This window comes from Antechinus flavipes, chromosome 2, assembly GCF_016432865.1.
Source record: "Antechinus flavipes isolate AdamAnt ecotype Samford, QLD, Australia chromosome 2, AdamAnt_v2, whole genome shotgun sequence".
Classification (NCBI taxonomy): Eukaryota; Metazoa; Chordata; class Mammalia; order Dasyuromorphia; family Dasyuridae; genus Antechinus; species Antechinus flavipes.
The window spans coordinates 502,940,351-502,965,768 of NC_067399.1; the positions used below are offsets into that span (position 1 = coordinate 502,940,351).

Here is a 25,418-nt window from a genome sequence, read left to right on the forward strand (position 1 = left end):
GTAAAATTAGTCTGTCAATAAGCATTATTAAGTGCCTCCTAGAATAGGTGTGATAAAAGGGGCATTCTGCTAGAGAATATGGATGGGGTTGGATCAAAGGTGCATGCAGATGGATTTCCTTTCGCAAGAAAGAGCTACCTTATCCTGTGTTATTAATGGAAGTCATAGGATTTGAAGAGGCTGATGAAGTAGGAGGTCAGAGTGTTTAAGGAGATATGTCTATCTCTTCTTCCCTCTCTCTTTCTTCACACACACACACACACACACACACGTATATATAGATATGGCCATAGATCGATCTCTATATATGTGTCTTATATTAATTTGTCTTGCTATTTAAATGTCTTCCTAACATTGAAAATCTGTCAGAACAAATAGTAGTTGGGAAAAGAAAATTCTGGTAAATGATTTGTAGGTGGGAATTTAAGTTCTACTCTTATTCAAAATTAGGACAGTCTTGATTATTTGTTTTGCTTAAGTTTTCGTTTGCTACAAATAATGTCATATTCTTAATGTAAACAGACATTGGTGCTTGCTGTCTTCCAGCAACAGCTGTAACCAGTTGAAACTTCCTGATATATTTTAGTTAGATATGGAAGACTTGTTCTTGGCAAGTGGTTTTTTTTCCCCCTAATTTTTTAAAATTATTTTTATATTTAATTTTAAATTTTCTCCCTTCAACCTCTCTTCCCTGTCTATTGAAAAAGCAAGCAATATTATACTGATTATGCATGTGAAGTTATGTAGAACATATTTCTATATTAGCCATATTGCAAAAAATAAAGTAGGAAAAATGTTTCAATTTGAACTCAGTTCTGCTAAGTGAAATGAGCAGAACCAGGAGATCATTATATACCTCAACAATGATACTGTATGAGGATGTATTCAGATAGAAATGGATCTCTTCGATTAAGAGACCTAAAACTCAGTTTCAGTTGATCAAGGATGGACAGAAGCAGCTACACCCAAAGAAAGAACACTGGGAAATCAATGTAAACTGCTTGCATTTTTGTTTTTTTTCCCGGGTTACTTACACCTTCTGAATCCAATTCTCCCTATGCAACAAGAGAACTGTTCGGTTCTGCATACATATATTGTATCTAGGATATACTGTAATCTATTTAACATGTAAAGGACTGCTTGCCATTTGGGGGAAGGGGTGGAGGGGGGAGGGAGGGAAAAATCAGAACAGAAGTGAGTGCAAGGGATAATGTTGTAAAAAAATTACCCTGGCATGGGTTCTGTCAATAAAAAGTTATTTAAAAATTAAAAATAAAATAAAATAAAGTGCAAAAAAATTTTTTGAACTCAGTTCATCAGTTCTTTCTTTAGAGGTGGGATAGCTTTTTTCATTATGAATCCTTTAGAATTGTCCTGTATCTGTAGGCATTCTTTTAATTTTGTTTATTTTATTTTTTTTTTACAACCAGTAATATTTATTTCAAATAATGGAATTTTTACTTGCTTATTTTGCTTCTGAAAAGAAAAAAAAACATAAAAAACCTATGAGAATTTGGATGAGGGAAATTGAGATACACGAAATGTATGCCTTTCTTTAAAAATAAAAAAATTAATAAAGTAGTATCAGTATAGCCACTGACTTGGTTGCCTTTCCTGTCTTCTGAACATTCTGCTTTTTTTTTTTTTTGTATAAAAAGATTTCATTGGCACACTTTTTTTGGACATCATTACTTGCCTATTCTATTCCTCCTTCCCTATACAAGCCTTCTTTTGTAAAAAGTAAGTATAATCAAGTAAACTAATTTTGTGTGGTAATGGTTCTATCTGGAAGTGTATGCCTCCTTTTGTACTACCAGTCCATTACTTCTCTATTATTAAGTGGAAAGCATGTTTCATCTATAAGTATTCAGATGTCAAGATTGATCAAAGTTTTAAAGTTTTTCAAAGTTGTTTTCCTGCATAATATTGTAGCCATTTAGGTGACTTATTCTTCTGGATCTGCTCTCTTCGGTCTATTGTTATTTAGTCATATCTGACTCTTCATGAGTGGTTTGCATTTCTTTTTCCAGCTCATTTGACAGATGAGGAAACTGAGGCAGATGCAGTCAAGTGACTTTTTGATAATACATGGTCGTACAGCTAGTGAGGTCGGAGTTTGAACTTAGGAAAATGGATCCTTCCTGACTCCAGATCCTACATTCTATAAATTGTGCCGCCTAACTGCCCAGTTCACACTGGACCTCTTCATACATGTCTTCACAAGTTTATCTGAATCAGTCCCAGTGACCTCTTCTTTTTTTTTTTTTTTAAACAATGCAATAATATAATGTTACATTTATATATCATGATTTGTTCAGCCATTTTTCAATTGATGGGTATCCATTTTGCTTTTAATATTAGGACAGATTATTACTATAAATATTTCTATTCATATCAGTCCTTTTCTTCTGCTTTTGCTTTTTTGTGGCATATAACTAGCAGCTGGCTCAGAGGGCATGCATAGTTGAATGACTTATGGAGCATAGTTCCAAATTGCTTTCAAGAATAGTTGGACCAGCTGAGCTTCCAGTTAGTAAATCACATAACAATTGTCATTTATCTTAGCCAATATGATAGGTATAATCATTTCAGAATTGTTTAAATATTCACCTCTCTTATTTATGATTTTTGGAGCATTTTTTTTTCATAGTTGTTGATAGCTTTAATTTCTTTTGAGAACTGCCTGTTTCTAACTTTTGATCATTTGGATCAATTGGAGAGTGACTCTTGTTCTTATTATTTGTTTCATATATATATGATATATATAAGATAGGAGAGGTATTTTCATGCAATATATGAAATATATATGTATCTCTGATTTTGCATATGTTGCATGAAAATACCTCTCCTATCTTATATACATATATTTCATATATTGCATGTCAGACCATTATCAGAAATTACTGCCAATATTTTTTCCTCCGTTAATTTCCTCAAATTCTCATTGTATTGATTTTGTTTGTACAAAAACTTTATGTAATTAGATTGTTCCTTTTTTCTTTTATGATCTTTTGTTTGGTCAAGAATTCCCCTATTCATAATTGTGAAAAGGATCTCCTTTCCTTTCTTATATGTTTATATTATACTATTTTTATGGTATGAGATGTTGGTCTAAGTCTTTGTTCAGAATTGCTTTCCACTTTGCCAAGCAGAGTTTTTGGTTGTTAGTTGATCTTGGGCTTATTTTGTATTGTACATTGTTTTGATTCATTGCTTCTAGTTCTTATGTACCTAATGTGTACCATTGAGTCCCCTGCCTCCCTCTCCCTTCTTTCTAGTCACATGGTTTTGATTACTTTTTTGTAGTACTTTGAGATCTGCTATTTCTAGCCCTCTTCCTCCTTTCCCCTGCCTTTATTTTCCTAGAGATTCTTGACTTTTTGTTCCTCCAGATGAGTTTAGTTTTTATTTTGTCTTGGTTTATAAAATCCCTTTTGGTAATTTGTTACGGTGTTTAATGTTTAAGTTAATTAATTTGATAGAGATTTGAATGGTATATGGACGGGACCTGTGATTTCATAGGAACTTCTCTCTGAGAGAAATTCCCTTTAGGTAATGCAAGTTGGCACTTTCTCTTTTACCTAAGAGGCTTACAGAGTTGCTTAGGCAATGAGAGGTTGATTGGCTTCCCATAATTCATACATCTTCTTGGCTTTTTAGCTTCCTTTATGACCCATCTCTAATTTCACCTTCTGCAAAGAGGCCTTTTTTGATTTCTTCCTCCATAATGCTTTTTCCCTCCAAGATTACTATGTTCCATCTACTCTACATACTTACTGCTTATATGTACCTAGTTACTTAGATGTTGTATTCTCCAATGGAATGAGAGCTCCCTCAAGACAGGGACTGTGTTTTTGCCTTTCTTAAATGCGTCCCCAGAGCTTAGCACATAGTAAGCATCTAATAAGTGTTTGTTAACTGACAGCCAGTATGTCAGGAATGGGAACTGAACAGGTTTCTCGTTCTATTATTCTACGTTTCATATTTAATTTAGTTGGTATTATCATTGCTGTTATATCAGCATGAGCAGTTATTTAAGACCTTTATTTCTGTAATGAATATTTTGTATTTATATTCCTATAATTCTGTTGTCTTGGTAAATGGACTGCCAGATATTTTATATGATGTGTAGTTATTTTGAGTGGAATTTTTTTCCTTCTTTTTCTGCTGAGTATTTTTGATAATACATGGAAACCCTGATAGATTAAAAAAAAAAAGCCCCTTGCTTTACTGAAATATTTCATTATTTAGCTGAATCTCTTAGAATTTAAAAAAGTAAATTAAACATTATCACTGCTAGGTTTCTATCTTAAAGATATCCCTCCCAAAAGGAAAAAGGACCCACTTATACAAAACTATTTATAACAGCTCTTTTTGTGGTAGCTAAGAATTGGGAATCTAAGGGCAGCCTATCAATTGGAGAATGGCTAAACAAGCTCTAGTGTATGATTGTGATGGAATATTATTGTTCTATAGGAAATGACAAGCAGGATGACTTCAGAAAAACCTGGAAAGACTTATGAACTGATGCATAGTGAAGTGAACAGAATCAGTAGAATGTTATCTACAATAACAGCAATATTGATGAAGAATTGTGAATGGTTTAGCCATTTTCAACAATAGCAAGATCTGAGACAATCCCAAAGGATTAATGGCAAAGCATACTGTTCACACATCCCAGAGAAAGAACTGATTTTGATTCAATATAGACTGAAGCATAGTATTTTTCACTTTTCATTTTTTTCTTTTGAGTCTTGTATAAGAATGACTAATTTAGAAATATTATTTCTAATTTAGAAACATACTTATATATGATTGCTTACTATCTCAGGGCAGGGGAAGAGGAAGAGGTAGACCTTGAAACTCAAAACTTCAAATAAAAATGTTTTTAAAAATAATAAATTATATATTTTGTGAAAGGTGACTGTTTTGTTTCTTTGCCTATCTTTATGCTCTTATTTTCTTTTTCTGTCTTATTTAGCTAGCATTGTTAGAAGTAGATAAAGTAATAGTAGTAATAATGGACATTCTTGCTTTACTAATCTCAGATCTTATTGGAAAGTCCCTTTACAAAACAATACTAACTTTTAGTTATAGATAACTACTAGCACAGTACCTAGTATATGTTAGGTGCTCAGTAAATTTTTATTACAAACAACTAATGCTGTTTATCATAAAAGGAGTCCCTTTGTTCTCTAGGTTTTTAATATTTTAAACATAAATGAGTATTTTTAATCAAAAGCGCTTTTTTGCATCTGTTGATAATGTGATTTTTTTATCTGTTGATAATGTGATTTTTGTTTTTGTTAATATGGCTCATTATATTTATAGTTTCATAAAATTAAACTAGCCCTGCATTTCTGATTTTAACTCCAACCTAGTTATAGTTTATAATTCTTTTTAATATGTTGCTATGCTCTAATATTTTGTCCGATATGTTTCTATCAGTATTATTAGAGAGATACCATTCTATGGTATTCTTTCTTTTCGTTTTCTCAAATTGGATTAGGCCTTGGAACCCTATTTGTTTCAATGTCTTAATATCAGATTGCTTTTAATATCCATGTCAATTGTACTAAAGTGGAGATCCTTACATATTATAATATAGCAGTATTTAAAATTAAATCACACTGAAAGAAATTTGTTTAACCTAAGAGAGAGAAATTAAGTGTGCATTGCTTCTAATTTCACTAGGTGGCTATTCACAGACTTTTTTTTTTAAAAAACAATTATTGTGTTCTGTAGACAATGCCCAATCCTTCCCAAATCTGGCATCCTTAATCATCTGGTATATTGTGATGTGCCTAGTTTTTAATGAATCAATATTATTTTGTACTTGTTATAATGCTTTCAAAGTACATTCTTATGTGTCATTGTCTCATTTGGTACTTAGAGCTGCCTGTTTAAAGTTAAAAGAAAAGGAAGGGATGTTATAGCAAATGACTTGTCCAAGATTATAATAAGTGATGCTAAAGCAGGGATTAAAATCTAGTCCTCTTGACTTCTTGTCTACTGTTCTTTTCACTGGATGTGGCTCTGTTTCCTTCAGTGAAATGAAGCTCAAGAAGGTAAAGTTAGTTGCTAATCTTTTTTCTTTGCAAATATAAAGTGTGCACTTTTGTTTATTGTTCTCATTTCATTTTGTTGTCATTCATAGTTGCAATTCTGAGGTATGCCAAAGATTTGAAGAAAAACAACAACAACAATTTATCCCCCTCCTCAGGGACCTTTTATACATTATTTTCCAAGAATTTTGATGTTATAGGAAGACTTTTGGGAGCAAGGGTTGGGATGACAGCTTTGTGCCAAAAATTGAGAAGACTGCTCACTTTACATCTTTATGGCAAAGATCTCTGATTTTCATTGTTGTGACCACAAATCTCTGCCACAATTTTAACCTATCTTTGGCCTTAAAAATGAAAAAAGCTGATAGCATTATGTCTATTGCATGTGAAAATTTATTTGACTTTGGTATGAGAGAACACACAAAGCCCCTCTCAATTTAAAAAGCCTCAGGGAGGATAGTTAACAATTCTCATCAGTATCTGAATGAGACAAAATTGGTAAATGATATGGATTTTGCCTCTTTCTTGTCTTGCTCTGACTACTTATTTTACAGCCAAGCTAAGGAGGTTAAATAAAGTTAGTTCTATGTCCTTGATTGATTCTATAATGCCAATCAGAACTTGATAGCTTGATATTTTTTGATTAAACCCTTGAAAAGTATGGGGGAAATGAAGTACAAATGTTTGAAGAATTACTTCAATCTCAAACAACCATTCTAAAATATTTTTCTTCATCTACCATATAAGGAACCATATTGCAACTAATCATAGATGAAGTTTCATAGCATCATTCCTTGAAAATGATGTTTTATGTCCCCTTTATTTTATAGACAAGAAAACTCTTAAGCTTGGAGAAGGGGGGTAGTGGAAAAGAGTTAACTGACCTAATATCACACAGAGATAATAAGTAGTAGTGCTTTTTTAAATCTTAAATTAAAATATCTTCTGGTTTGCATAAATTAGTAGCATGGTGAAATAAAGAGAATGAAATTGGGGTGAAAGAATATGGAGTCAAATCTTAGCTCTCTTGCTTATTACCTATATGATTGTGGGTTAGTCTTTGAAAAATGAGGAATTTAGACTAGATGTTCTCTTTTTGTGCTGTAAGAGTTTTTGACCTTGTAGATTATTGTTAATTAATTAGTTTATTATTTAATTAGTTCATTATTTCTAGATCATTCTAAAAAAGTGGGTTCAAAAAGATTTATAGCAGCTTTTTTTTTTTTATAGTGATGAACTAGAAACTACAGAGATGCACCCATCAAGTGGAGAATGGCTAAACAAATTGCAATATGTGAATTTACTTTCACATGGAATACTTATTATGGTTCTGAGAAATAAGGAAAGGAATGTTTAAGGAAACTTGGAAAGACTCAACAATCATTTGAGGCATAGGGAAATGAGCAGAATCATAACAGTTTATACAGGAACAAGAGCATTGTCAAGACAAACAACTTTGAAAGACCTGATCGACACCGTAACCAGTCGAATTGATTATGACAGATACTAAAGACTTCTCCAGACAGAGAGGTGATGGATTTAAAACACAGAATGAGAAAAGTAGATTTATAGACATGAACAAATTTGCTTTTTTTCACTAAGCATGTTTGTTAGAAGAATTTTCCTTTTCTTTTAAGTCGTGGGGAATAGAAGGAAGAGAAGATATGTTTGTCAGTTGAAAAAGGAAAAAGAAAAAACCTATTGCAGAGTCAGAACAGTTATTTCTTACTAATTCCCCTGGTTGTCCTCTGTCATATAGAAAACAAAGCTTCTTAAACCGTAGGTTGTGACTCCATATGGGATCGTGTTACTGAATGTGGAGATCATGAAATAATGGTTTATTATCAGTAAATGTTTGATTTGTATACCTATTTTATTTATCTGAGGATCTTGAGTGAAAAAAGTTTAAGACGCCCAAATCTAGAGGACTATTACTGTTTAAAGATAAGATGAGATAGTTTTGATCAGATCTCCCCAAATAATGAGAAAAGTCTGGGATAGGAAGATTTTGACAAGAAACTTGGGGTTATTGCAAGTAAATGCCCTGACACTGTAATTGAAAGTGTTTATTTTTGCCTTAATATGTTGTTCTCAAGACTTTCCTGTGAGAACCATTAACCTAGCCAGCCAAAAAAAGCAGCAGACAAAGAATTGAAACCGATCTTTCCCTCCATATTTTTCAGTAATATGTAAAATGGTTTGGAATTCTGTTTTCCTACAGGATTAGTGAGTCAACAAAGATATTTTATTAAATGTTAACCATATGTAATAATTGTGCTAAGTAGATTCAAAGAAAGGTTTATAGAAAAAACATCCCTTGTCCTCAAGGAGCTTATATTCTAATATGGCAAAGTAGATCATATGTAAATACCTAGATTATGTACAAGATAGATAATAAATGTGTGTAATATACACCTACACATCTATATTGAGGGAGGGAGGGGCAGAATAGAAAAAAAAAGGGCAAGTATTTTGAAAGGGAAAGGAAGGCACCGGAGTTTTTGCTTCCTGGATTTCTGTAGGTGAGATTTGAGCTGAGTAGCAGGAAGATGGGGAAACTAAAAGGCAGTGGGGTGGAGCTATTTCTCTAAAATTTGTGGGAATGTGTATTTAGATATATGTTACAGTTATTTATTGCTGTAATTCACAGGATCCAGATGCTTCTTAGATTGGCAGATCCAGAATAGGCACTGGCTGTACGGATTTTTGAATAGTTTTAGTTCAAAATGACCTTTATAAAGGCATTACACGTGGAAGTTTTTCCTAGAGTTAGAAGACAGAAATCGCATAGTATTAATTCAGATTTACAACTTGTTAAACTGAAGAAAGATGAACTACTATATTATATTTCTCCATTTCCTCCCTTCTACCTGAATTCTCTTCTGAAGTTGTAGGTAGTTCCATAGTATTTAGGGAGGATTACTTAGGGACAATTTCTTGTATCATTCTCTAAAAAAGGTCTAGTCTTCATTTTCATATTTAACTTTGCTGTTCCCACATTTTAAAACACCATTTCCTTAGGAATTCTAGACCTCCCCCTCCCCCCCGCTTATTCAACGATAACTTCTAAACAGATAACTTTTGACAGTGAGATTTAATTTATGGCCCTTGCTCCAAAACTGACTTTTAAAATTCTTCTCTGGTTTAATGAAGTTCCTGTTTTCTTCCTTGTGGCTGTATCCTTCATCCAGACTGGGAGACAGTAGAGTGGAAAGAGCCCTAAGTTTGAGGCTCAGCGCACCCCCTTTTATTGTATTGCCTCAGGCAAGTTGCTTTATCACTAAGTCAGTTTCCTTACCTACTACCTCAGTGGAGAAGATGAAGAAAGTGGAGTGAGGAAAGCATTTTGTAAATTTTCAAGTAGTATGAGATGTTTGATATGTATACATTGGTAAAGAGTTATTTATTGGCAGATGGAAGCTGATGAAATTACTGAAAGCTACATTTTATTTAGAACTGGGGAAGGAGCCTCTGACTAAGAGCACTTTCATTGGAGTTATATATGGCTGGAGAATTGATTGAGTTTTCATTTGGAATTTGTGTTTAATAGAAGTTGGTTAAACAAAAGAACTATTAAATACATGCTAAAAATAGTTCATTACTAGGAAAATCAGTGATTCACTTCAGTGTATTGGTTGAATATTTCACTGAGTCAGCATCAGGATAGTGGTGGTAGTGTACCTTTGAATTAGGCATTTTGCTTAATAGGTCACAGATTTGATATAGAAATATAAAATGTCATGTGTGTATAGAATGAGACAGGAATTTAACTTCAGTGTACCCATTTGGAGTTTGAAATTTAATGATGGTTGTAACATGTTCAAAGATATCAAAACCTCCCATTAGTTGAAATTTTTCTCCATATGCCCTACTTTTTAAAAAAACAACCAATTGCAATAAAATAATTGAGGACTCACTTTTTAAAATATTTTCCAGGACAGACTAAGAATGATACACTTTAAGTCTAATCTCCTATACTCTTTGTTACCCCTCTATAGATTCTTCCTTTATTTATTATTGATATTTATAATTTATTTATTAATGATATTCATAAGCATGACTCTGAGGCACTGGAGCATTCTGTTACATTGCCATTTACAAGATAATATTTAATAATTCGGCAAAGTGCATGAATATGTTTTTGGATACATGCTTATAATAAATAAATAAAACAGTAAAATGTTTAAAAGTTATCTGACCGTCTGGCCAACTCTTAACTTAAATCTGAAATTGAGTTGTCAGTAACCTCCTCTTTTAAAACATAAGCAGGAAAGTTAATTGAAATTTTGTAGTATTGAATTAAAACACTAACTTGACTTTTAAAATTGAATACTGAAAATTGTCCCCCCAAAATACTCTTGGAATATTTTGCCTTTATTATTTTAACTTATTAATTTATGAGCATTTTTGATCATTTCAGCTTAGTTTAATCACTAACTGTAAGCAGTGATGAAGTAGAAAAGAAGGTGTGTGGTCTTGGACAGTGACTAAGGTACTATAGGTACTGAGGTACCTATATGACTGAGTTTTGGAGAGAGGAGTGAAATGGCAACACTATTTGTGCTGTACACTTTCTTTGTGTGGGCTTGCACCAGATTTGAGAGAAGAGGCTCCTTGATATTCTTCTCTTTGTACTTCCATGTTTTATGTTTTTCATTCTTTAGGATATTGATAACTGCATCTCACAAGATAGCTTTTAGGTGGAATTGACCTAATGGTGACATAAAATGCTGAGGAAAGTCTCTCTTTCAATAAACATTAACTAATTTATATCATGTGTTGTGCTTTTTGTACTATTATGGATATACAGACAAAGCCAAAACATTCAGACCTCCAGAGTCTTAAAATCTTTTTGTTTGCTTTCCAGCCTTTTATAGAATAATATTTGCTTTAAAGACAGTTTCAAACACTGTCAGATTTTTTTTTTAACTTCCTTGTTTTTTTCTTCTATTAGTTTGTTGTTTCAGATTCATTATAAAAGACATCTAACCTAATCTTAATGAGGGGGAAACTAGTCCTGCAAACAAAACAAAGCCAGTATGGTATAATTCCTTCAGAATTTGGAAGACAGAAAAAAAGGAAGGGTATCATGGACTCTAATAATGATTTGGATTTAGGGAATCAGATACAAGTGAAACTTCTTAGACTTGGTTCCTTTTCTCTCAAACCACCTTCAAAGTTCATTGTGGAGGCAAGGATAGAAAGAATATAGGAATATAGGTAGGGAAGGTAGACTTAGATATCTGTCCATCACAATATATTAATTTGACAAAACTTTCTGTTTTGTTTCTGTTTAATACCCCCATTTACTTTTAGAGATTTATGGTTTTGTTGATTAACCAGATAGGTGTTAATGCTTTCCTTTTCAAAAACTATAGAATGATTGACCCTGAATAGGTAGTAACTTGTACTCTTTTCTCCACTAATGCTTCGATTTTATCTGAAATGAATAGCATGAGAGGATAACTGGATTGTGCAATCTTCATTTTTTCCCTTTTTTCCCCTCTTTTTTGATTTTTATTTGTTTTCTTTGATGAGCTAAATAATGTATACAAGTATTTAATAAATTTCTGCAATCTTGAAGCTTGTCCTGAATGCAGATTATCTAACGGGAAAATGTGCTAATTGTTGCATTTATTGCAGCTTTCTAATATATGCCAGTTTTTCACATCTTAGCCAGATTTTTTTAGTTCAGAATTTATCAGAGGGTATGAGCTAATTGCAATTTCTTTTCTTTCTTGTTTTAAAGGCAAATCGGGAGTGGTGCCGAGAAAAATTTCCTTACTAGATGACATTTCATCGCAATGTCAGATCGTTTGGGGCAAATAACCAAGGGAAAGGATGGGAAAAGCAAGTACTCGACTCTCAGCCTATTTGATAAGTATAAAGGAAAGTCAGTAGAAGCTATCAGAAGCACAGGTAAGGAGACAGAGAAACAAGTTATTTTCCTTAAATAAGGATCTCTAGACTAAAATCCATAAGAATGTAGTAATTACTATCACACTAGCTCAAGCCACTATGATCCGTGAAGTCTATTGTCCTGTCTTAACAGTGGCAACAGGAACATGTTGTGGGAAATCATGATTGCTCCTGTGACAAAAGGCCTTGAAAGTTAGAGACATTCACAATATTCCTAATTTGCCATTCTGGAATGTTTTCATGAAAATCATTGTATTTACCTGTATAGCTTCTTGGAATATTGAGCTCTTTTAAGTGCAATGACTTGTTATTTGTCCTGAAAGCAATTTAATTCTAAGATGCAACGATACCAGCCCTTCCTCCCAACCCTTCTTCTGTAGTCTCCATCCCTGCCATCCTGAGCAAGTCATTTAACCTCTCTTTGCCTCAGTTTTCCTCATCTGTAAAATGAAAATAATAGTAGAATTTTACAGTTATAGTAAGGATAAAATGAGATAACTAGATCAACAAAGTGCTATTTAAATTTTAGTTTCAATTATTATTATATAGTGGGCAAATCCATATTTAACTTTTAATACCCATAATTTTTTAAAATATAAAATTCAATAATCTGATAAAGAATTATGATTATAATTTCTCCTATGTTATTAGAATCATTTTCTCTGAAAGTGACTTCTTAATTTTGTTATGCTTTGGTGCTTTTGGATAGAGCCACTGGGCTTGGACTTAGGAAGACTCATTTTCATGAGTTCAAAACTGGCTATATACTTCTTAGATGTGTGACCCTGGGTAAGTCACTTAACCTGATTGCTTCAGTTTCTTCATCTGTAAAATGAGCTGAGAAAGAAGTAGAAAACCACTCTAGAATTTTTGCCACAAAAATCTCAAATGAAGTCAAGAAGAGTCAGACATGACAGAATAACTCAACAATAAATGTTTTCGTTTGTACTTGTGAGTCTATTCTTTGTTTTTGTGTTTTAAGTCACTATTATTCAGAATTTGACAATGAATTCTTGCTGATATGATATAGCTCCTTTGTTGACTTTTACCAATCTTTCCATTTTACAGTTATTCCTAGACATGGCTTACAGAGTCTCGGGAAAGTTGCCACTGCCCGGCGAATGCCGCCTCCTGCAAACCTGCCAAGCTTGAAGTCTGAAAACAAAGGAAACGACCCTAACATCATTATAGTGCCCAAAGACGGAACAGGATGGGCAAACAAGCAGGACCAGCCAGACCAAAAGAGGTAAGATCCACTGTTTGTGGATGTTATCATGGACTTAGATAGGAAATGTTTGTTATCTTGTTGATTCAGGTCACACTGTTTCCCAGGTCTACTTTTCCTAGTATTTCCAATTCTGGAATTGTAACTAAGGAAAATTAGATTGAAGAATATCTTCCTTTTTTGCTTTCAATTTCTATGGGTGATTCTTGCTTCTTGAATTCACTTTGTTAAGAGTTTAATGATGCCATTTAGTGAATGGAAGAAATTTTTATGAGCAATATGATTTTTAAAGTAGCTTTTGTTTGCCCTTAAAGCAGACACTGGTCTCATAGAGAAGACCTGTCACCCCCCCAAAATTTCTGTAATGACTTGTTCTATAATGCTTCTGAGGAACGTATTGCAGAGTTACTTGGGAAAAGACTAACCAAGGACATTCACCATTTCTTGAATACAGTTATCAAAGAAAGTCATGCATTGTAGTAAACTTAGGGTCTTCTGATTAATCACATGCAATTTTTCTTTTGCTCAGGCATTTGGGGTTAAGTGACTTGCCCAGGGTCACCCAGCTAGGAAGTGTTAAAAAGTCTGAGGTTAGATTTGAACTCAGGTCCTCCTGACTTCAGGGCTGGTGCTCTATCCACTGCGCCATCTAGCTGTTCCTCACATGCAACATTTTAAAATAATCCCTGTATGGTCATTTACATTTCACTTGTCTAAACGGATTTACTTTTAACATTTTCTAGTCATAGCTCCTTCTGTAATTTGTAATCTTAGAGTGTTGACTTTTTAAGAGGATGAATTTCAGGATGAAGGAATTGAAATACAAGAGGAAAGGGTCTCTTCATAATTGCCTACCAGAAAACTACTTATTAGAACTATTGCTGGACAATAAAATCATCAGTTTGTTTTGTACTCTTAGGAGAAGAAGGTAAAAGTAACTTAGAACATACTGTTTTCTCTGATAACTGAGAGTGATCATGATAGCATCTACTAAAAACCTATCAGTGAGACTAAATGTAAACCAACCTACACATGCTAGGTTTAATTTGTTTTTTCTTTTTCTTCTGTTTTGTTTTTCTCTTTTGTTCTGATTTTTATCTCCCAACATGATTTATAAAGAAATATGTATTTTTTAAAAAAATCAATAACTAGGGGGGAAAAAAGAATTTAAAAAACAAAATAAAAATTCATCAGGGTATAACTCTTTAGGTGGAGGGAGCATGGTAGACTCATCTAGTAATAATAATATTTTCACCTTCCTGGAGTTCAGTTTTACAGAGCACTCTTCTCACATCAAGCCTATGAGGTGGACGGGTAGCATAGAATTATCCCCAATTTATATGGGGGGAAACTAAGATTTAGAGAACAATATATGGTCTTTAAAGTAGCTTTTGTTTGCCCTTTAAGCAGACACCAGTCTTTTATAAATCACTTAGTCTTGTCTTTTAATTTTTTCTTTCTTTGCAGTTGAAAAAATTGAGGTCCCAAAAGATTGTGAGCCCTCTGAGATTTAAACTAAGCTCTTGCACTGTAGCATGATACCTTTAGTAAGTCACTGTATCCAGACTTAGAAAATAAGCCTAAAATATAATCAGATGAAAAGGCATTAAGAATAACTAAAATGAAAATATGTTTCTTTTATCTTTTGAAATATATGTGTGTGTATGAATCCCCATGTTTCTCTTTATTCATTATAGCCTTATTTGCAGTCTTATATTTACATACCACATTTTCTATATATATTTAAATATGTGAGGCAATCAAAGTTAAGAGGGTCTGACTCCAGGGCTGATGCTCTATTTACTGTGACACCTAGCTGCCCCTATATATCTTTTAAGAATTATTCCATAGGAATTCAAAAGCTTGTGTGTTTTTGTCTTGAAGATAAGTATTATACAGGATATATGCATGGTAAAATTTAGGCTTTCCTTGTGATTCAGAGAAAATGATTGGTTGCCATTTGAGATTAACTAATAAGTATTTGATAGTAATAAGTAATGAAGAATATTCATACGTGCAGATCCACAAGGGTGAAGTAAAAGAAGAAACTTTTATAGAAGAAATTGTGCCTGCTCAGTCATTCTCTTTATTCCTTCCACTACTTTTTCAGGTGTTCATGCTGGAATGGATAATTATTTCTTTTCCACTCTAGCCATTTCTTTTGTTGTAATGTTAAAAGATAATTGAAACTATGGCTTAATTCCTATCCTACTATTTGGGAGTAATAGACACAAAAGTAACATCTCTGGACTTGACTGAGCAGAAACATTGAAGTGTAGGGGAATCCCAAAGATCTCTCTCTCTCTTTTTTTGTTTTGTTTTGTTTGTTTGTTTGTTTTTGGAATGTTTAGTAGTGACTAAAAAAGTAACGGAAGAAGTAGGGGGAAAATGAAGAATTTTGGTTAATGAATAAGCTAATATAGAGTAAACTATTGCATTTTCCCTAACCCCTATCCCCAAAGTTGGAAATGGCTGTGACTGGATTGAGCTATTGAATCAGTATGCAAGGCCTCCTCATTTAAAAAAAACCAAATTGTTACTCTGTTAAAAAAAATTTTTTTTTTTGTTACTCTGTTAAAAAAAAAAATCAAACTTACCTGTATTTCAGGACAGTGAAACATCTGATAATTTCCTGTTTTGTAAAATGAAGGGGTCTAATTAGATGGAATGCTATGATCCCTGAAAACATGAAGATCTTAAACCAGAAAATTTCTTTTACTATGGCTTGGTCATCCCTTTTGTAGAGTTCTTTTCACTTTAATTTTTTGCAAAAAAAAAAAACAAAAAAAAAAAACCTGAGCTTTTGTAGACAAATGTACCATAGAAGAGCAGAGGGTTGTTTTGTCTTCATGTGAAAAACTTAACTTCCCATTTCTTGCCAGAATGCTGGGGAGAGATTTTTTAAGGGAGTAATAAAGCAGTAGATTTTATTTCCATCAAACAGTTGAGCAGTTGTGGCCTGTGGAGTTTTGTCACTGTGTTATATCTTGTCTAATAATGCCAGTTGTTCTGCTGATTTGTCTAGTTCCAGTGTGACGGCCGCACAGCCGCAGGAGTCGCTGCTGCAGCCGGGTTTGCAGAAATCTGTCTCCAGTTTACAGAAGCCGACACAATCAATCAGTCAGGAGGTGGGTACAAGTGTCTATAACCTAAATATTCTCTACATTCTGTGGTCTCCACAGTTTTGTTGGGACCAAGTAGGAGCTGTGCATGACCTCTTATTCTGCAGGAAGTGGTGTTTAAATAAGACTTTAGAAAATGCTTCTGTAATATCAAACATTTTCTATTTAATCAAGTAACTTTAAAGAATGACCACTGACAATAACAAATGGAACAAGTTTGGTGGCCTTTCTTCTCTCCTTCCCTTTCTTTCTTTTCCCTTTCTTCTCTCCTTCTCCAGAGGGGCCATTTCTTGGGAAAAAGACAGAAGGAGGGGAAAAATACTTCAACAAAATTAACCAATGCATCAACCAGTATTACATGTAGTTGTCTATTTCCATAATCTCTCACCTTTACAAAGAAGGGAGGGAGGTGCTTTTTCTTCCTTTTTCTTTTGTTGGAACCAAGCTTGATTTATTATCATTAAATTATTAGGCTTCATTTTACTTGATAATTTTGTTCTTTTCATTTACATTATTGTAGTGCTTATATATATTATGTTCATGGTTCTGGTTTACTTGACTTTGAATTAATTTGTATGAATCCCCATATTTCTTTGTATTCTTCACAATTCTTTATCTTATTGTAGTTTTATATTTACATACCACATTTTATGTTATTCCCCAGTTAATAACCATCGATTTTAAGGGTTTTAATGCACATCAAAAGACAATATATCCAGACCTAAATATCTAGGAATTGGTGAATCTCTTGAAAGTCAGATAGTGGCACAGTGGGTTGAGTGCTGAACTCGGGAGTTAGGAAGACCTGACTTCAGATCCTTTATCAGATACTGGAGAAGTAAAACACTTAATCTTTCTTTGTCTCAGTTTCCTGAGAGTGTAGCCCTTCCCAGGACCAAAGATCAAATGAGAATACATGTGTAAAAGGTTTTGCAGTTCTTAAAAGTATATAAATCCTAGCCATTATTATTAAGGCAACACAAGTTACATTTAGTTACATTGTTATCTGATGGGAGATGATTTTTCAAACCTTTTCCTCCTCTTTTCAATTTTTTAATTGAAATATGAACAAATATGTGGCAATGACAAAAGCTTTTGGTTTCACATTGACTATATAAAAACCCCTACAAACTTAAAAAACATACCAGCTTGAGATATGAAATTGACTCTCCTGAATGAATTAAATCCTGATCTGATCCACTGAGAACACACAAAGTTGGATTCAAATCTAGTTTTCTGGATTTTGAAGCTTAATTTTTTTTTTTAAAATCATCACAAGTTCATTAAAGGTTGTTAATGTGTTCAATGCTGCTTTTTAAACTGGGAAGATAAATCAGTGAAGTCTGAAAACAAAAGAGACACAACTTGGTAGTTTCTGTATCAAGGATAAAACTAACTAGGTTTAATTGACTAGGCAGTTAATACTTTCTTCCATTGTCATATTGTGATTTGCTTCCACTATAGTGCCTGTGATTGTCAGGAAAGGTTCATCCTCATGGCTACATATAAACTTAGAACAAGGATAGATATAGGGAGGTAAGGCAATTTCTGAAGCTTTTCTTCAGTGCCTGTATGATTTCTTCTCCATCAGGTTTGATGGAGGATCATACTCTTATTCATCCACTACAGTAATTTCTATTTTTTTTTCCAAGTATGCCTTTTTGTTTTGTTTTGTTTGTTTGTTTTTTTAATGTTAGAGTAATTCCTTTGTATTCCTCATTGAACTCTCTCCCTTGTAACAAAGAAAAATAACAAAAAAAAAAATTATATGACACAACAACTCTGCCTTGTATGCTGTACAAAATCATTTTCCCTCACAGCTCTAAGAATGATATATGTCCTTGTTCTTTGGAATCAAGGTTCATTGCTTGAGTTCACTTATCTCTGTTGTTTCTTTTACATTATTGTAGCCATTGTGCAGGACCACATGTCTTCATTCTGTAGTACTTCATTTGGATCTTCCCATTTTTTCTCTAAATTTCTCATATTTGTCATTTTTAAATGACATAGTAATATTTTATTACATTTGCCACACAGAGTTTGTTGAGTCAATCCTCAATTGGCATTTATTTTGTTTCCATTTTTTTTTTTTGATACTACAAGGCATGCTACTATTAATATTTTGGTACTATGTGGGATTTCCTTCTGTCTTTCACTTTTTCTGGGTATATTGTCTCCATTCTAGTAGTTGTGTCACTAGGTCAAAAAGGATGAACAGCTTACAGCTTAGTGACTTTTCTCAATTGTTTTGCAGACTATTTAGACTAGTTCACAATTCTCCCAACCACGTAGTTTTTTCCTGTCATTTCACAGACTCTATAATAATAATTCTTTTAATCTTTTACCTGAAAAATATAAAGTGAAAAAGACTCTGGAATTTATATTTTATTAGTGCTTCTGCACATTTTATCATATGATTATTGTTAGTTTGTGTTTCCTTTGAAAACTATTCATAGCCTTTGACCCTTTGTTATGGAATGACTCTTGGCTCTTTAATATACTTATCTTAGTTCCCTTTGTATCTTTGTATAAAAATTTTATCAGGGATACTGAATACAAAAATTCCATCTCCAATTGACAACTTCTTTTTTTATTCTAAAACTGCATGTATTTTGCTTCCATGACTTATTCCAATCTTCATCTTTATCCAGTCAGTGTCATTGTTAAGTTAACTAGTTAACTCGTTCATATTTTGTAAGATAGATCACAGAAAATCTACTCTGTTCATTTGACATATGCAATTTAAAAAAGCATCTGTTTTCATGCCAAGGTACTCTGCTAGGTGTTGGGGATACAAAAACAAAAAAAACAAGACTTTGATGCCCTGAGGGATTTCCATTTTGGGGGGCTGAAAAGATGGGTAAAGAATATTTACATAAGTAAGGAAATACAAAATTGATACAGGGTAATTTGGAGAAGGAGGAAAGTACTAGCAACTGGCAAGATTAAGAACTGCCTCATAATCAAAAATCATTTGGTACTAGCTAAGAAATAGAGTAGTTGATTAGTGGAATAGGTTAGGTTTACAGGACAAAAGTCAATGACTATAGTAATTTAGTGTTTGATGAACCCAAGCTTTTGGGATAAAAACTATTTGACAAAAACTGTTAAGAAATTTGGAAACTAGTATGGCAGAAACTAGTCATTGACCCATTCTTAATACCCTATACCAAAATAAGGTTGAAATGGGTTCATGATTTAGACATAGTGATATAAGCAAATTAGAAAAACAAAAGAATAGTTTTATTTCTCAGATCTATGAAGAAGGAAGGAATTTGTGGCCAAAAAAGAACTGGAAATCATTATTGAATAAAAAAATAATAATTTTGATTGTGTCAAGTTAAAAAGTTTTTAAACAAACAAAATTAATGCAGACAAGATTAGAAAGGAAACTATTAACTGGAAAAACATATAGATTCAAAAGTACTGATAAAGGCCTCATTTCTAAAATATATAGAGAATTGATTCAAATTTATAAGAATTCAAGCCATTTTCCAATTGCTAAATGGTCAAAGGATATGAACAATTGTCAGATGAAGAAATTAAAACCATTTCTAGTCATAAGAAAAGGTGCTCTAAATCACAATTGACCAGAGAAATGCAAATTAAGACAACTCTGGGGTACTACTACATACTTCAGGAAAAGATAATGATGAATGTGGGAGGGGATGTGAGAAAACTGCAACACTAACACATTATTGGTGGAGTTGTAAAGTGATCCAACCATTCTGGAGAGCAGTTTGGAACTATGCCCAAAGGGCTATCAAACTGTGTATATTTTTTGATCCAGCACTGTTTGTACTGGGCTTATATCCCAAAGACATCTTAAAGGAGGGAAAGGGACCCACATACGCAAAAATGCAGCTTTTTTTGTATTGGCAAAGAACTGGAAACTGAATGGATGCCCATCAGTTGGAGAATGACTGAATAAGTTATAGTATATGAATGCTATGAAATATTATTGTTCTATAAGAAATGAGCAGCAGAATGATTTTAGAGAGACCTGGAGACTTATATGAACTGATGCTAAGTGAAATGAGCAGAATCAGGAGATCATTGTACATGGCAACAACAAGATTATATGATGATGATGATCAGGTCTGATGGGCATGGCTTTCTTCAACAATGAGATGATTCAAATCAGTTCCAATGATCTTGTGATGAAGAGAGGCATCTACACCCAAAGAGAGGACTGTGGGAACTGAGTGTGGTTCACAACATAGCATTTTTACTCTTTTTGTTGTTGTCTGCTTGCATTTTATTTTCTTTCTCATTTTTTTCCTTTTTGATTTGATTTTTATGTGCAAGATAATTGTATAAATATGTACGCATATATTGGATTTAACATTTTTATCATGTTTAACATATATTGGATTTCTTGCTATGTATGGGGAAGGGATAGGAAAAATTGGAACACAAGGTTTTGCAAGGGTTATGTTGAAAAATTATCCATGCACATCTTTTGAAAATTAAAAGACTTTGATTAAAAAAAAAAAACAAAAAACTGCCTCATGAAGGTGCTCAGATGAGCTAATGGAAGACAATCACTACAGAGACCTGAAGATGGAATATAGAATGCTATGTATGAGGAATTTCAAGTATAAATGGAATGATGCCTTCTATTTCAACCATTTAGGGACATATATATTCTATGGCAATTACTTAAGAAAATTTTTATATTGAGCACTAATGTAGTTATGTTTCTACAATATTTAAATATATAATATTAGTGTAATTAATGACAGTATAACTTTAGCACTTTGCACTACACTTGGCTCATTGGAAATGTTTACCTTTTTTGACTGACTGTTGAAGGGGATAGATGGGGGAAGAGTTTTAAGATTGTTAGGGCATCTCTGTCAATCATCTTAACCATTTAAGTTGTTGTTGTTGTTTTTTAAATATCTTCCTTTACAATTGGAAGAAGAAAGCAATTAAGAATAATGACCCTGGTGAAGGTTATAACAACCAATAATAGCTCCACAAGGAAAACTGGATTAATTTTGAGACTCAGCAAATATAGTTTAAGAGAGAGGATGTATTTCTAGAGTGTTGTGCCATGCAGAAGAATAACCATAATAGTTTTATTCTTTATGTAAAAATGATGGTAGTACCTTATATGCCACTTAAAGTTTTTCTAATTGAAGTAGTAGTTTTCACTGGTCACTTAGTACTTTTAATTCCCTTTATTATCAGAATATGGTTTCAACTAATATTTGACAGATCATAAGTTTAATAGCCATGAATCAAAAAAGGGGTCAGATTTATTAATAATCTTAAGTTTTAGCAAGAAAATCAAATTAATTGACAATCAAGCAAAGAAAATACATTTCTTTCATGTGTCTTGTTTCAGGCTTAGTTTTGAAGTTCTTCTTTAGTTCTATTTTTCTTCCTTCTGTTCCAGAGAGAAGATAAATAGTGCAAACACTGTCTGCTGAATTTGCCCTGCAACATCTCACAAGGTCTTCCTTACAGTGTGCACTTTTAAAATTGCTCTAAAACTTATATAGCTGATGGGCACCTTGAGCAGATAGAACAGACCCATTAGAGGGATTGAATAAAAGATTTTGGGCTTATTTATTCTGTATTCTTAAGTAAACAAAATAATCTAAGTGAACTACATAAATGAGCCATAATCTCATTTTTGTTTTCTTCCTTCTTACAGAGTACAAATTCAGTGCCAGGTGGACCAAAGTCATGGGCACAGCTGAATGGAAAGCCAGTAGGACACGAAGGTGGTGAGTGTGGGTAGAGAGAGTTACCTAGTGAACTATTGAGGTGGGCCTTGTTTGCCCTAAGTTGACCTGTCATCGTGTCACATGATTCTGAATATTTTAATTCCAAAGTCTGAAAATTATATTATTGTTGCTGGTTTTTTTGCAGTGTGTTGGCTCTTTGAAATCATTGTATTGAGAGAAATATTTGTGTTGAAGTGTGTATAGAAGAGCTGAATAATCTCCTCTGTCAATTTGTAATTTATTTGTACAAATAGCTTGGTTTGATAGGATTGTATATTTCTTCTCTGCCAGAACCCTCAAAGAATTGTTGTGTTTCCTTGCACTGTCTTTGGGTATAGGGTTATAAATAATACCACTTCAGGGAATTTGTTGCTTGGTTATAAGCAATTATGTAGGAGAAATCAACAGGTTAAACCTATAGAGGAATAGGGGACAGGTAAAGGTATCAAGGGAAATTTTCTGTAATTTTACAAATAAATGATGCACAATTGTCCAGAATGAGGGATATTTGAGCTTATCTCAAGACCATGAATTCATACAAATCTAAAATTCCTATTGGTTGTAAATGCTTGAAGTTCTTTAGTCCAATTTGAATTGGAAGGAATACAATACAAAGGAATGACTGCAAAGTAAATTTCAGAATAGGAGCAAAACTATAACTTCTCCACAAGTGATAAGGATACTTCCGAGCATCATGATGATGGTCTGCTCACTTTTGGAAGGCTATAAGCAAGGGGAAAGTTTGCCCTAAACACCTTAGGAGATCCTTATGTATGGGTTAAAAACAGTTTAGAAAGAGAAGAAGGAAAGAAAAAGTATTGTTTGTGAGAAATTTTTATTACTATAAAACTAGTACCCTTTCTCTCTTCTCCAGGACTTTAATACCCTATCCTTTGTCAAGGCAAATTATATGGTTTTATAATAGCAGGTAATATGAAAATATGCTGTGAATGCATTTGATTCATAGTACTAGTTGATTGTAGAATTAAGCTACTTAATAGTCTATTCCTATTTCTTGGTCTCTACTTTGAATATTAGCGGGATAATTTTGGATAAAAAATGAGGAATATAATGGTTTTAATAAGTATGTAGAAAAATATTATTGAAAACAGTTTTCATGGAAAGGTTGGTATTGGAAAATAATAAATACTTTGGATTGACACAAATGTGGACCATTATAGTTAGTTATAAAATATTTAAGAGAAAAAACAGTCATAAAAACAGCCACAGTTCAATTCTTGTCTCTAATGTTTGAAGAGACAGCATGATACAGTGAAAGAAATAATGGTTTTGGGATCATAAGCCAGAGGTTCAAATCTCACCTCTACCACACCCTGCCTGTGTGATCTTGGGCAAATCACGTACATTTTCTGAGATTCAGTTTCTTATTTGTAAAATGAAAGATGAAGACTAAGATCATATATTTAGAGCTGGGAGCTTAGAAATCATCTGATCCAGCCCCTTTATGGATGAGAAAATGAATCTTAGAGAGAATTTATATGACTTGGTTAAGGTGACCTACAAGTTGTGAACAGCAGTGCCAGAACTTGCATCTAAGTCCTCCAAAATCAGTTCCAGTAAAATTCCATTGTATCACATTGCCTCAGCCTATACTAGATGGTCTTTGAGTCTTTTCTAGTTCTAGATATGTGAACCTATGATATGATTATGTGATTTTCCTGGATTTCTTAGTTCAGCATTGATACTAACTTTTTTGATTCTAAAAGTCAATTTTCAATTAATTTGCACAGCATTTATTAACATACACACAAAATGAACAGTCCTAATTAGTTGTTGAAGGAAGTAAAAAGTTTAGCTAATATGTTATGTCCCTATTAGGAAATAAGCTCTATTGAGGTGTAAAGTGTACTTTTTCCTCAAGAGAATTATAGTCTAATGGAGGATAAACCACAAACACATATAACCATAATGAAAAATATTATTGTTAAGTGCATTAGAGAGTTTCAAAAGAAAGTGCCACATGAGGTCAAATCCAAAGTAGAGGCCACAGAGAAACAGGAGGGTATGGGAAAAGGATGCTTTAGTAAGATGTTATTAGAGGAGGTCACTTTTGAGTTGAAACTTTGAAGGCTATGTAGGAATTCAAAGCATATACAAACTAGCATGAGCGAAGGTAAGCATAAGATGTATTAAGGAGAGAGTGAGTTTGGCTAAAGGGTGGAGAGTATATAACATCAGATTTGACTAAAGGGGGTGGTGGGCTAATAACAGATTATGGAAAACTTTGAATTCATGCCACATGTGAATTATATAATGCCTTTCTTCCTAAGATACTACAGAAATCAGGTATCTTCTTGATGTTTATAATTATGCAACCAAGGCCACCTGTGCAAAAGGAAATGCCCAAAAAAAGCCATATTGAATATTGACTTTTTAGATTCTGTAATCTCTCATTTTAAAAAATAGATCTCTTCATGTTTTATTCTTGCCAGTGATCTTTTAAACCATGAAACAGTTGCAAGCTAAACACATTCTTCACAGCAGTAGCTCTTTTGTAACATTTATAAATGGACACTCTGGTTAATAGTTTGTGAATAATGTCTACAGTTATTACAATGGCAGGTTTATATGACTTTGGGACTTCCTTACTAACTGTGGTGGAAGATGAGTTGCTGCCTAAGCTGCTTCCTTTTGGCAAATCTGCCTTAGTCAAGATCATGAATCAGTAGTGTTAATTATACCTAGGGGAAGTTTGTGCTTAAACTGTGCAGAGAACAGTGTAGGCCACAGTCAGGCCTTTGGTGTGTGATTCTTATTACAATTGTAATAGGCTTACCAAATTTACAGTAAATTATTAGAGGTCTGAAATTCTAGAAAATTTCATTAAATCCCACTGTGGGTTGTGAACTAAATGTTTGAGGTAAGAGGACTTGAAGAAATGTTAACAAAAATGATAGACTCAACATAAGAGGATAGGGACAGTCTGGAAATATTTGGTGATATGGGTGCCATCTGAAAGTACTTTGAGAGAGACTTCACTTGACTTTCCTGAAGATGATGCGTGCAGTGTCAATGTAGTCAGGTATCCTTTTTCAAAGATAATAGTGAGCATCATCGTCAAGAAAGCATGAAACCTACATTTTTGTGTTTTTCTCTCTAAGAGTAGTGTTACCTTTGTGCTTATCCATGCTGTATCTCATCACTTTGTCCCCCTTATAAACAAGATGGTTTGCAGTAGTAAGGTTATGGTGGTATATGGTCTGTAGACAGAAAGATACTTACTTGCCTGCTTTGAGGGTGGAACACATGGTCTTTACCCCTCACTACCATTCATTGTCTTCTAGTCTACCTAGACTGGCCCATTTAAAAGTAATTCTATTTTAGTATA

The 25,418-nt window shown here is 33.3% G+C and overlaps 1 protein-coding gene across 8 annotated transcripts in view; it reads left to right on the top strand.

Moving 5' to 3' along the window:
* PRRC2B (proline rich coiled-coil 2B) overlaps positions 1-25,418 on the top strand; it is a 132,693-nt gene that overhangs the window by 65,820 nt on the left and 41,455 nt on the right. For 7 of the 8 annotated variants that reach the window (XM_051980207.1, XM_051980205.1, XM_051980209.1 and 4 more), the window contains exons 2-5: positions 11,815-11,984; positions 13,053-13,230; positions 16,235-16,337; positions 21,997-22,069. In XM_051980207.1, coding sequence (XP_051836167.1) covers positions 11,870-11,984; positions 13,053-13,230; positions 16,235-16,337; positions 21,997-22,069 — 469 coding nt within the window. In that variant the 5' untranslated portion in view covers positions 11,815-11,869. Of the gene's footprint in view, positions 1-7,313; positions 7,596-11,814; positions 11,985-13,052; positions 13,231-16,234; positions 16,338-21,996; positions 22,070-25,418 lie in introns of those variants that run through there. The other variant, XM_051980206.1, reaches the window with a different exon arrangement.